Here is a 13,581-nt window from a genome sequence, read left to right as displayed (position 1 = left end):
GACACTTTACACACATGCATTTAACCCCCGTTTTCCCAAAGTGAGACTCATATTTAAACTAACAGTTCCTTCCTTGCACAGATTTGGAAGATAAAGCGGAAAGTGTTGCTCTTGATTGAGGGGACAGCACTGGCTAATCTGGGACAACATGTGCACATTTATATAACCCCTTTTTCCCCACAGATCTGGAAGATCAAGAGGGAAGGTGAGTTCTCCAGGTACAAGCCATTCCGTGAGCTGCCCAACAGAAAGTTGCTGTGGCACGGGTCTCGTGTGACAAACTTTGGCGGCATTCTCTCCCAGGGCCTAAGGATCGCTCCACCGGAAGCTCCTGTGGTAAGTCTCTTTAAGGTCTACTGACTGCCTTTTACAGACTGCAGTACTTACTGTGAAACCATTATTAATCGTCAGGCATTAATTTTCATAAATTTCGTCAGTCGACCGATCAGCGAATTTAAGATCCTAACGAACAATCATGCTCTATGTTTGAACAAAAACAAACACCAAGTTGAACAATATTTTAAAACTTTACCGTAGACATAAGGCATTAAATTCCAACATAATCCATGCATAATCAAATATGTATGGATTGCAATCCTAACAAAGTTTATGTTTGTGTAGGTTAGAATATACTTAATAATCGTTTCATGTAGGGCTGTACTCTCTTAAAAAAATATCAAAGTTGACTCGAAGGCATGTTTTTCACTTTAAACTATTGTTCGGGTTTTATCTTTCGGAGATAATGGTAGGGCATAAATAGGTGTTCACGACCGAATCCGTGAAATATGATAAACTTGGAGACTTAAGTAAAGCCTTGCACTGAAAAATGTTACATTCCACTAAGAAATGGCTGGAAAAAAAGTTGCAAAAACAGTCGATTTAGATTCATGTCAAGTTTTTTCTTGGATTGAACATGGCCTATCTTTTTTATTGCATAAATCAATTCCGATTAGAATGGCCTTTAAGAAAAGGTTTGGTTATGGGGGTCTCTATGTGCAAAATGTTGCATTTATTTTACGCTCAAAGTTGTCGCTTTTATATTGAATTATATAGGGAAACTATTTAGTATATTGTGACCTGTAGTGAATCTCTTCCAACCAAATGCAAGTGGCAATTTATGCATAGTGTTCTTGATATTTTTTGCTTCATTTGAGGCATAATGAACTAAAGTTGTGTATGTGCTGAGAATTTGTGTCATAATAAAAGAAAAGTAACGTGCTGTTTAGTTGACAATTAGATTATAAGAAAAAACTTAGAAGACTAACTTACGGTAAAATTTCTCATCTGCTCTCCACATATTTCAGACTGGTTACATGTTTGGCAAAGGTGTGTATTTTGCTGACATGGTCTCAAAGAGCGCCAACTACTGTCGGACGTCCAAGCAGGACCCCAGGGGGCTCATGATGTTGTGTGAGGTCGCCCTTGGCAACATGTGAGTAGCAAAGAGCTCAACACTGTACCGCTCAGAAGCGAAGTGAAAAAGGCTTAATGCAACCAGCATAAAACCAGAACAGCCAGCGAGTAACTTGCAGTCTGTTCGGGTTTTATGTTGTTTGCTGCTTGTCAGGTCATTATGGTTTGAAATGTTGCCTTTAAAACTGGAATCTAAAAAGAAAGGTATTGAATTCATTTGTATTATTACAAACATTTTGAAGTGTTAGTAGTGTAGCACTTAATGTGTTCTGGGCCTAGTTCCCTGAAACATTAATGGGTCATGAAGCTATATTCTGGATAACTTAATATGAATTGAAAACTCATATTATTGTCAACATGCTGACAATAACATATGACCACATTTTTTCGTATCAATATGTTTAGAAGAAACATAAAGTTTAATGTCATTTAGGTGAATACATGCATTAAAAAATTAATGCTCAATAGCGAAATTGATTGTTTATTTTTTAGCAACGTTGCATAAGTTACTTGACATTAGATGGAGATTGACACAATCTATATCATTTAATAAATTTGGACTAAAATTGATTAAGGGTCTTGTTTAAAGGCTCGTAGACTCAATATTGACAGACTCTGATGTATGTGAGTGTGGTTATAAATCACATATCATATTGGTAATTATACGCATACATTTACAGAAAAAGAACACAGATTTTGTTGTAAATATTTTTGTTGTTAAACAACCATATTAACAATCAAACATAACTCTCGAGCTCATAATAGTAGTGTAATAAAAAGCATTATTCCTACCATTAACTTAAGATTTCTCTGAAAACATTTTGATTTTATTGCATTTGTATATGAAATGAATAGATCTAGCAACTAAACAATATTATGATGATTTAATAAATATGCGGTGCTCTAAGAAAAGGGGTTTTAATACATGTGTGTAAAGTGTCCTCACAGATTAGCTTATGCAGTCCGCACAAGGTTAATTGGGGACGAGGCTTTCCGTCTAAACTGAATTTTTGCTAAGAAGAGACTTTCTTTAAATGAAAAATATCATAAATGAGAAAAGTTTTGTCCCTGATTAACCTGTATGTATTTAATCCCCTGTTCACAGAGCACTGCCAAAATATTTAATGATAGAAAGACATGATTCAATAGTACATCATAAAAGTTTGAAGGCCATACTTACCGGTACTTATTATGTTTTCCTTTCTCTGTATTTCAGGTATGAGTGTACAAAGGCTGAATATATTAATAAACTGCCTAAAGGGAAGCACAGCTGTAAAGGTACAGTAGATCGTTGCAAGGGAAAGGTCGGGAGCAAAATATGCAGAGTGCTGCTCCCTGTTTTTGTTTACTTTCCCTAAGCTTCCCTTATGACCTTTTCCACACAAACAATGACAATCTTTGGTAATGTCTAAGTGCAGGTTTTCAGTGGTATGGGACATTGGGAATAGTCTATGATTCAACCGTTATCACAATCGTACTATTAAGATATTTCTGTGATTAAGCAAATCTAAGTATTGCTGTGAGACTATTCATGTCTTTGTACTCTTCACCTTTTCATAGTATTCTTCCCCCTTTTTACAGCACCCTGTATTTTTTGAGATCCCAGAAATATAGCTATAATGTTAGAAATACAAATTTACTTTATTAATGTAAAACTGTCCATCAGCATTAATATGCAATGTTGTATGTACCTGTCTTCCATGTCTGCTGTGGGTAATGTGTGCATATTTTTACATGTAAAGTATTACAATTTGGCTCAACGAAAATGATGTACATATGTGATTAGGTCACCTAAAAATAACACATTTGATAGGTGAAGGCATGTTGAAAGACAGCAATAAACTAAACATAAAATGTAGCATTGTCAAGGTTGTCAAGGTCCATGGCCTCGTATTCACCAACCTATTGTTTATACTCTTAAACATTCCTGCAAACTTGAAGCATACTCGCCTTGCTATGCAATAACTACAGAATGTTTGTGAAACTTTACAATCAACAATGCAGAATGAAGAATGATCTTGTAAAAGTTCATTTAAGATGCAAAAATATTTGCCAAATCCTGTAAGAATTAAAATAAATTTGGCTTAATTGCTGTTAATCTATCAATAAAATAAATGAATATCTATTTGCCTTTATATAGGGGTTGTTAAGACATTTAGCCAGAAACATGAATCAGCATCCTTGTGAATCATAAATCCAAAGTTCTTATCAAAAATATATTCCTAACATAATTGTTACTTCAATCCATCTCTTGTTCTCGATTGGTTGGTAGGTATTGGCCAGACGGAGCCTGACCCCGCTGGGTCCTACACGACCCCAGACGGCGTGGAGATCCCCATGGGTAAAGGTAAGCAGGGGCCCGCCCGCAACTCCAGCCTCCTCTACAATGAGTTCATCGTGTATGATGTGGCCCAGATCAACATGCAGTACCTGTTCAAGATGAACTTCAATTTCAAGTGGTGAACATCATTCTGTGATTGGTTGAACTAGACTGAAAAAAAATCTGTGATTTGGGAACTGAAAAATCTCCAGTACTTTGTTTGTGTCATCCAAATGAAAAAATGATATTGCAGTATTAATCTTACTTAATGCATACTTTACTATGAATATTTTATGCACCCAGGCATCTACTAATTCTGAAAGGCATGTAGCAATTTGCCAGTATGTTATCTGCCCATCCGTATGAGGTAAGCCATAGATAACATGTTTCATGTAACATCACTACCACTTCGTACTGAGCTTTGATTCTTGCATGGATAATACATTAGATCCCCTCCAACACACCCATTTTCTCTGACCTCATTGGACCTTGACATGCACCTAATTTAGACGAATACTTATTCAGAATGTTGGAATGGAGAAGCTTGTTTTGATCATAAAATATCACATATTTTACCTGAAATGTTCTGTGGTAGTGGTAGTTTCATAGAGTGAGAACTTAAAAAATGAGCTGTTTGAATACATCTTTAACATCACACTTTTGTTTAAATCATCCTTCATTGAAATGCTTGTACACCACATTTGTTGATCACAGTAAGCTTTCATTTTGATACTTTTTAGCTCACCTGAGCACAACGTGATCGCCTTTTGTCCGTCGTCCGTTGTGCGGCGTCAACATTTGCCTAGTTAACTCTCTAGAGGGCACATTTATTTCCAATCTTGATGAAATTTTGTCAGAAGATTGGTCTCAATTATATCTTGGATGAGTTTGAAAATGGAAATGTTTGCTTGAAAAACATGGCTGCCAAGGGGCGGGGCATTTTTCCTTATATGGCTATAGTAAAATCTTGTTAACACTCAAGAGGCCACATTTATTGTTCAATCTTAATGAAACTCGGTCAGACGTTTCATCCCAATAATATCTTGGACGAGTTCGAAAATGATGCCCGCTCGGGTTGGTTGAAAAACATGGCCGCCAGGGGGCGGGGCATTTTTCCTTATATGGCTATAGTAAAATCTTGTTAACACTCTAGAGGCCACATTTATAGTCTGATCTTTATGAAACTTGGTCAGCAGATTCATCCCAATAATATCTTGGATGAGTTCAAAAATGATGCCGGTTGGTTAAAAAACATGGCCACCATGGGGCCGGGGCATTTTTCCTTATACGGCTATAGTAAAACCTTGTTAACACTCTAGAGGTCACATTTATTTTCCGATCATCATGAAACTTGGTCTGAAGATTTGTCCCAATGATATCTTGGATGAGTTCGAAAATTGTTTTGGTTGCTTAAAAAACATGGCCACCAGGGGGTGGGGCATTTTTCCTTATATGGCTATAGTAAAACCTTGTTAACACTCTAGAGGCCACATTTATTGTCCAGTCTTCATGAAATTTGGTCAGAAGATTGGTCTCAATGATATTTTGGATTAGTTTAAAAATAATTATGTTTGCTTGAAATACATGGCTTCCAAGGGGCGGGGCAATTTTCCTTATATGGCTATAGTGAAAATCTTGTTAACACTCTAGAGGCCACATTTACTGTCCGATCTTCATGAAACTTGGTCAGAAGATTCATCCCGATAATAACACCGGAGCATTACTCTAAATATACTTAAGGGATTTACTTGAAACTTGAAATATAAACAGATGGCAACTAGGAGAAGTGCAGTGACCAAGATTCACAACTCTATCTACCTTAGTTTTTGAATTATCTCCCCTTTTATATAATTTAAAAGTAATTTTTTGTCCGGAGCATAACTCTAAATCTACTGAAGGGATATACCTAAAACTTGAAATATAAACAGATGGCAAGTAGGAAAAGTGCAGTGACTTAGAACCATAACTCTATCTACCTTAGTTCTTGAATTATCTCCCCTTTTATATAACTTTAAAGTAAATTTTTGTCCGGAGCATAACTTTAAATCTACTAAAGGGATTTACTTGAAACTTGAAATATAAACAGATGGCAACTAGGAGAAGTGCAGTTACCAAGAACAATAACTCTTATCTGCCTTAGTTTTTGAATTATCTCCCCTTTTATATAATTTGTAAGTAAATTTTTGTCCGGAGCATAACTCTAAATCTACTGAAGGGATTTACTTGAAACTTGAATTATAAACAGATGGCAAGTAGGAGAAGTGCAGTGACTAAGAACCATAACTCTATCTACCTTAGTGTTTGAATGATCTCCCTTTATTTAATTAAGAAGTAAATTTTTGTCCGGAGCATAATGAATTATCTCCCTCTATTTGTTTTTACAAATATTATTCTACTCTCTAAAACAAATGTTGTCATACAAGCAAACACATTTCGGCGGGGATTTGGCACTACTGTGACAAGCTCTTGTTTTATTGATTCCTTGATTGTGAAGATTGTGATGTTTTGTTCAACGTTTTTGGATGCTTTTCTGTATTTTGTTAAGTGATTGTTTTGATTATCATAACAGAGGAACTGAATGCATGAATGTTTTGTTTTTGTTGTTAATACTTATTGAAGTATGTTGTTTAGATATAACCTTTTAGACTTTGCATTTACAAAACATTTTTAAAAATCAATATGACAATTAAAAATTACGAAGAATCCACCTGTTATTAGTATACTTTAGAATTTGTTTCTTTTTAGTACAAAATTTGTTCCTTAAGTGTGCTTCACGTAGTTCAGCTAAAATATGATCATCCGTCTTACATTGCCATCACGGTGTAATAATTCATAAGATATCAGAATTGTCGATAGAAGTACAGAAAAACAACTCGTATAAAATTTCTTAACCAAAATGATTACAGCAGTCTAACAACAAGAAAAAGCTGTTCATTAATTTTTGTTTAAGAGTGCGCATGTTGAAGATTGCGCAAGTGGTTGTACACTTAGTAGTATTATTTCCCGCACAAAATGTTTTGACTTATCGTTGTTTTTCCCAATGTTTCTTACTCACTGCATGTTTTTTACACTCAAATGAACACATGATACCTTTGAACGTGTGTGCTGTTCATGTATTTTGTTGCATGCATATCTCAATTAAAATTAAGGTAATAATATTATCTTGCTTGTTCTTTCATGGACTTACTTGAAGCAAAGCTTTTCAAGTTTGGGTAGACAAGCTCTTTCATGACCTAAACACGGTATAATAACACCTGTATTAAAACATGAAACAACCGATGCACGGGACCCAATGAACTACAGAGGCATTACAGTTACGGTCAGCCGTCTATTGACCTTTTCGACATTATTTTAAGGGAGACAACTCTGAGTGGATTTAGTGAGGTCGGGGGGGGTACTCGATAATCTACTGCAGTGCGTCTGCATACAGTTCTATGTTGAAGCAATCATAATTTCCCAATAATTTGCAGATATAACTTATATGGTATGATATTTTTTTGTATTTTTTTTAATTAGCTAAGTATCTTTGATATAATTGTCGTTCATGTTTATGCTTTATTTCGCTTTTATTGTGTTTAAAATAGTTAAAAACGAAACATGCTAAAGCGGGTGGGGTATGGAAAAATATCTTATTTGTTAAGTTTGGGCAAATTAGAAGTTTGATGGCATTTGGTAAATTTCTTTTCTTTAAAAAGAACAATTATTTTAAAACAGATAACTTTGCTGTATTTAAATGTTATTGAATGGTTTATTGTTATAACTTCTAGAAACTTTTTTTCAGGAATATCACACTTCACAGTGTCAACAGAAACTGGGATACTGTACTGAGTATCTAATGCTGCATGAAGCTCAAGATTTCTTCACCTGGAATTTTATTAACTCTTGCAATAATTATTATACATCACCACAATTACATAACTATGTTCTTTGAAAAAATAAAATAAAGATACTTCAGATGTGTGTCTACTTCATACCCTTCATTAAAAAATATCCTACACATTCAGAAATATAATAAAATGGATGGTGGTTAAAGTTGCTTCACATCCAATGTTGTCATGCAATCATTTAACATAACATGTGATGTGTTGACATGACTATTAACACTGCTAAGAAAACATTTACTTTGAATTAAAATAAGTGTCCCTGGTCAAATGTCCATTGGCTTAATATCTATATGGGTGAAACGTTCACCTGCATCACAGTCATCCTTAATTGGTTGCGTGTTAAGCTATCCCAATTAACTACCAGTCATGGCAGATTTGTTCAAAAGAAGACAAGTATCAATGTTTGAAGAATTGTTATTGCTTTTACAGTCTTGACGCTAACCCCTAGCCCGACAGCCCGGGGCTAGTGATATGTATTAAATTTGGGCTATTAAAGTTTCCAGATTCATATTGTCGGGCTAGTGGGTATTTTAATCTGTTCTATTAAAGCATAAAGATTCAGGCTGCAGTTAGTTGTTCAAAAATGCTAAAGTGAAGACTGCTTGTATATGCTGGTTAGTCTGAGACATTCCAACAAGTAATAACTGTGACAGTTCAAATATTTGCTCATTAAAGTGTGTGTATGTGCAGGAGCTTGTGTGTGTGTTTGGTACAAGCTCATCTCAAAAACTGATTCACTATTTAGTTTTTAACCTAATAGAAGTAAAACCGGACTGTAAAATGAATACTATCATTGTAAAGATTTTGTTGTTGGGATGAAATATTATAAATTGTAATCCCTATGATTAACACAGAAAACATTAACCGAACGCTTATTCCTGTTGGTGTAGCAGAGCCAAAAGACCTGGAAGTATAGATGGTTAAATGGTTAATGGATGATGTTCCTTATGATAGTACTAGTAGGTACCAGTTGGTTTGTCTTCTTGAATACATCTGATAGTATATTTAAAGTTTTTCATTAATAAAATGGGTTTAACTTAGTAATCCTGCTCAGTGGTTGAATCTTCAGGAAATGTTAACATAAGCACATAGTTACAATGTATTTGATTCATGTATGCCGGTGACCCTCAACTGCAATTTTGGTTACAGACAGGGTAGCCTAAAGTGTAATTTTTTCTAAGAGATGAACCCGAGTTGAGGCTTAAACTTACCAACCCATGAGTGAGTCAGAGATCAGCACTCTACCGGTTTAACTGGCCGGGGCAAGCTTGGAATTGGGGACTTACTTTTGCTTAATTATGATCTAAAATAATATTATAGTTGTCAACAATAGATTTTTATGTATTTTAAAAGCACAACAAGTTGTGCTTGCACCAGAAGTAATAAAAATATATAGATTATTATACAATTTACAAATTTAACAATAAAGTAGTCTTGTGTTTACTGAAATGTGCAAATACCAATTGGTTTTTATTTCTGAAAATTTAGAAAAATGAGCTAATATAATAAAAATGTTTATTTTTAATTAGTGGGTGGGTTTAAATTAACTTGCACTCAAAAATTATAATAGTCTGGGGTTGTTTTAATTTCTGACATTTCAGCGCACAGTACAGAAACATGAGTAAGGTATGATCTTGTTATTTTTGTCAGTACCGGTAGTTAATTACGGAGCCGTTAATTACAATGATACTGAACTATTAATGAGCAGATGGTCGTTGAACGTTATAATAAAAATAATGATTGTTTTTAATAGTAATAAATCGGCAATTTATCGCTTTTATTCTATTTATAAAGTCAAAATATCGGATAAGTAAGGTGTCTACTGTAGAGCGAATACTGTCAGAACCCCCCCGAACCCTTGATCTCGCGTTATCTCGGCAGTCTCGTTACGCGTGATTTAACAATGTCGAAATCGTGAATAAAGCCTACTGCGCTGTTCTGAACAAAAATTGACAACCTGGGCTGAGGAAAACAATAAACTTGTTACAAACAAAACTGCGTTAGATCCAAGCCGATCGTTAATAGAGAACATGGTCAAATACACGCAAATGGGGGTCATAAACTTTGGAAATATAGGCAGTTTAAGCCAGAGTTCACTGTAGAACCATACGTCAAGTGTAACACGATTAAACGAGAAAAACGTGGTGGCTTGGCAAAGTTCCGTTGTGGTGTTGCACCTCTTCGTATAGAAAGAGGACGTTATGAAGGTGAACCGGAAAATAAACGATATCGTTTTATCTGTAAGACGTGTGTCGCAGGTGAACAGCATGCCTTAACCCTTTGAGCGCTGGAACCGGATTTTGAAGGCCTTTGCAAACAGTTTGGATCCAGATGAGACGCCACAGAACGTGGCGTCTCATCAGGATCCAAACTGTTTGCTATTCTTATAGTATTCTTTGAAAAAAAATGAAGAAAATGCTAATTTTAGAAATTCAGCAGACGACATTTTAGCAAACGACAAATTTCCCAGCATGCAAAGGGTTAATGGTGTGTTCACTATAGGCGATTATAAGAGCCACTCTAACTGAGTTTGCTTTTTCGGCGTAAGCTGAATAAGCCAGCTTTTCACCCTGACTTGACCTTTGTAAGTGTCCAATAATACTCAAATAAAATTTCCCGCGGCTAGGTACGAATGAATACACTTCATTTATTCCATTGGCTGATTTGAGTATAACACCAGAACATTGGAAACATATCCGCGTCTTTGTTACACTGTTGTACTGCATGAAACAATTTTATCTCTAATAAAAAGGCCCAATAGATAGAACAGTTTTACAATCAATTTTCGACATAAATACAGTTTGTGCGTTCACCTTTTATTTTCAGAGAATTACCAGCGCAAAAGCGTTTAACTAAAGGCTATGTTGTCATATTTAGTACTTACTTGCATTGCATTTCAACCCGCGAGGTTTCGGGTCAACACGCGGTCATTTTGTGAAAGTCAGAGTTTATATACAGTTCATCACCGGAGTTCGCAAAAGGGGTTGCGATCATTGTGTCTTACTGACAATAACGTAGTGACTGTAATGCATTGCATTCCAATCCGCAAGGTATCAAGGTCAGTTTGCGGTCAGTTGCAGAAATCTTTATATAAACGCCGTCTCGTAAACTTTGTGCACTTGAAGTCTGTTTTGATCAGAAAGATACTAAATAAAGATATTCGGCGACATTATTGTGGTATGTCAATCATCGATTTTTAATATGGTTTCAAAATTTGCATGATAAGGACCAATTTTGATAAAATTAATTAGAAATATTTATCCATTTAGATCAGTTTATTAAGCATGACCACAATAATTCGCTATACTATAATTATGCAATTAAATAAGATTCGAGTATTGCCGGCTGACCTATATGCACTCGTTTATTTTCATGTTTCTTGTGTTTTTCTATTCTGTAAATATAGATATCTGAGTAATAATATCACATAAAGCAAAATAAGCCACGAAATCTGGCGCAACACCCCGTAATTGATTTGCTTATGATGTAGCTAACAACTGCGCAGAAAAAAGGCATCCTCTACTTTTTATCTCATAGAGATAACTTTTGATCGTTCATAAACATCGACCACAATCAACGCCGTATATCTTTTTTTAAAGATATTTCTTGTTTGATTTATACACGGACTCTAGATTAAACGGATAAGAAACGGGACCGTTACGCCAAATATCTTGTTGTGTCTAAGTCACGTGATCGTGTCGTAACTATCGATCTTTTATCGAAGCGCCGAGGTTATACATTTGATGTACCCACTCACGTATTTTGTTAAATTATAGTTTCATTTCTAGGCCGATTTTGACAATTATATATCATTAGAAAGCTTACGTAACGTAGTTTTCAGATATATAAACATATGTTAAGTTTTTCTTCTGATTTCGGCAGCCCGGCGAGTTATAACTTTAACTTTTGCAAATATCATACCGTTTTGGAGTTTTAGAATCTAGATTTACGGTTGACATGTTCGTACTTTATACCGATTTGTAGCGTTTGTATTTGGAGTTCAGTTATAAAAATAACATCTTGCTTAGGAAAATAGAATTCTGTATACGATAGAAAAAAATTGTTTAAAAACGAAAGTAATTAAGGAATGAAGGCGGAAAAAAGTAGCGCGCGTTCCTAACGCACTGAACTGATGCTACGGTCTTGGCGATTATGCTTTTGTTTAGAAACCGGCCATTGAATTTTCTTTGCCATATTATTATATTTTTAAACTTCAAAATGTATAACCTCGGCGCTTCGCTGTACGCTAATTGTAAAAGATCGATAGCCACAACACGTTAAAACGCGCGGTGGTAAAACATAAAATGTGTATTTCTTGTGTTTAACTCGCTATAAATCCATTAATAACAACGGGAATATACTAAAAGTTATATTTTTTTGAAAGAGGATAAGCAACACGATAACGTATAAACCAATAAAATCGGATGAATAGTTTTTGCATAAGAATGAATTTACTACAGTAAGGGTCAAAAACTCGATTCATCTCCTATCAATATACACTCCGTGATTAATACAAATTTCAACGCATTTAATCCAAGAGGGACAATGAACTTCATGCTGTCAGATGACTGCATCATTAAACCCAGTTCCAGAGCCTGTCCTGACATTTTAATGAAGCGACGCAACCACATGTATATATGAACCTTTTAATGTATGCATATAACAATTACGTATCAAAAAGTTATTTAACTTGTGATTCAAAACTACAAAACTGTTTACAATGTACAAATTGCATTGTCTTTTATTTTATATGTGTATTAATATATTTTGATTTATTAAAAGAAGTTTAATCATTTTAAATATAATTCCTTTAAGGATCTTATATATATATCTAACAGATGTGAACGTTTTCATAATAAACATATTTTTAGAACTATTTTCTCTTGTAAAGCTTTTAGAGTGGTTTTGTACATACCTATATATAATGATTTTGTACTTCTGTACTGTGTTTTAGGTATAAAAGTGAGACGTTAATAAACTATTCTGTTTGTCTGTCTGTCTGTCTACAACGGAAACAATTATCTAAAATTGTAAACAGTAATATACGACCAAATGGTATGATTTGTTCATTGATATTAACTATTATTACAAGAAATTTATGACGCAGCATTAAATGGTTAAACAAACAAATTTTTTAAATGTTCTTTTTAAGCTCCAGTAATTATTTCAGCAAAAACGCAGACACTGAAATCAACGATGCGAAAAAAATGGTAATGGAATAAAAGAGAACAACGCTATGCTTTTATCTACCACTATATTCTAGATCAAAAGCGAAGAAACAAAAGCTTTGATTACATAAAGTCACAAAAATGCTCATGAGACATTCAACAATTCACTCCAACGCGTATTGACAACATAAAAGTTAGCACAGTTAAATGTGTAATTGCTTTAAATGACATACTTATAAATCAATCAAAATATTCTCATGATTGTATTTGAGTCGGCTTCTGGGAAAACTGGCTAATGCATTTTCTTTAAGAGTCGCCCTAAATTCATCAGTCTATTGTTAAGACACAATCCTAATGGTTGTTAATTGTTATCAACGGTACAGCCTATTAGCAAGTCGATAAAGTAGCGAAGCAGCAAACATATTGAGTAATAATAAATCAATAATTGAACACAACTTAAGCGCACTCTCGTATAGCTGCATTTTAAAGACAAAACAATTATTTAGACGAATTCCTTGCAGAGAACATAGATTAACATGCATTCTATAAAGTATCAAGTTTCCGAATATATATTTAAAATACATAAACAAACATGAATCAAAGATGGAAAATATGCTTCTGATTTAATGATCTAAGTCTCCAAAATATTGTTTTCCTGTATCAAAGCTTTAAATACAAGACATCCACAACCGATAAAACTAAACTTCTATTATACAAAAATGTTTTTATTGAAACACTCTAACAAAAATGAATCGAAACATCATTGTGTCTTTATGTTTAAAACTTAACTTCAAAT

At 34.4% G+C, this 13,581-nt stretch overlaps 2 protein-coding genes and 1 long non-coding RNA gene across 3 annotated transcripts in view; 2 read left to right on the top strand and 1 right to left on the bottom strand.

Moving 5' to 3' along the window:
* Positions 1–6,889, top strand: part of LOC127872822 (poly [ADP-ribose] polymerase 1-like) — an 83,320-nt gene extending 76,431 nt beyond the window's left edge. The window contains exons 22-25 of the mRNA XM_052416238.1: positions 184–336; positions 1,305–1,432; positions 2,630–2,691; positions 3,686–6,889. Coding sequence (XP_052272198.1) covers positions 184–336; positions 1,305–1,432; positions 2,630–2,691; positions 3,686–3,876 — 534 coding nt within the window. The 3' untranslated portion in view covers positions 3,877–6,889. The remainder of the gene's footprint in view (positions 1–183; positions 337–1,304; positions 1,433–2,629; positions 2,692–3,685) is intronic.
* Positions 6,890–7,063: 174 nt separating this feature from the next.
* Positions 7,064–7,685, top strand: LOC127872839 (uncharacterized). The gene is made up of 2 exons (XR_008045802.1): positions 7,064–7,217; positions 7,515–7,685. It is a non-coding gene; the product is annotated as an uncharacterized LOC127872839 (long non-coding RNA).
* A 5,227-nt stretch (positions 7,686–12,912) lies between these two features.
* Positions 12,913–13,581, bottom strand: part of LOC127872819 (uncharacterized) — a 16,237-nt gene continuing 15,568 nt past the window's right edge. The window contains exon 18 of the mRNA XM_052416235.1: positions 12,913–13,581. This exon is cut by the window's right edge and continues 263 nt beyond it. The gene's annotated coding sequence lies outside the window, so the exon portion shown is untranslated.

The sequence above is a fragment of the Dreissena polymorpha genome, chromosome 3, assembly GCF_020536995.1.
Source record: "Dreissena polymorpha isolate Duluth1 chromosome 3, UMN_Dpol_1.0, whole genome shotgun sequence".
NCBI lineage: Eukaryota > Metazoa > Mollusca > Bivalvia > Myida > Dreissenidae > Dreissena > Dreissena polymorpha.
Note: the sequence above shows the minus strand (reverse complement) of the source record. Positions and strands in the feature narration are given on the sequence as shown.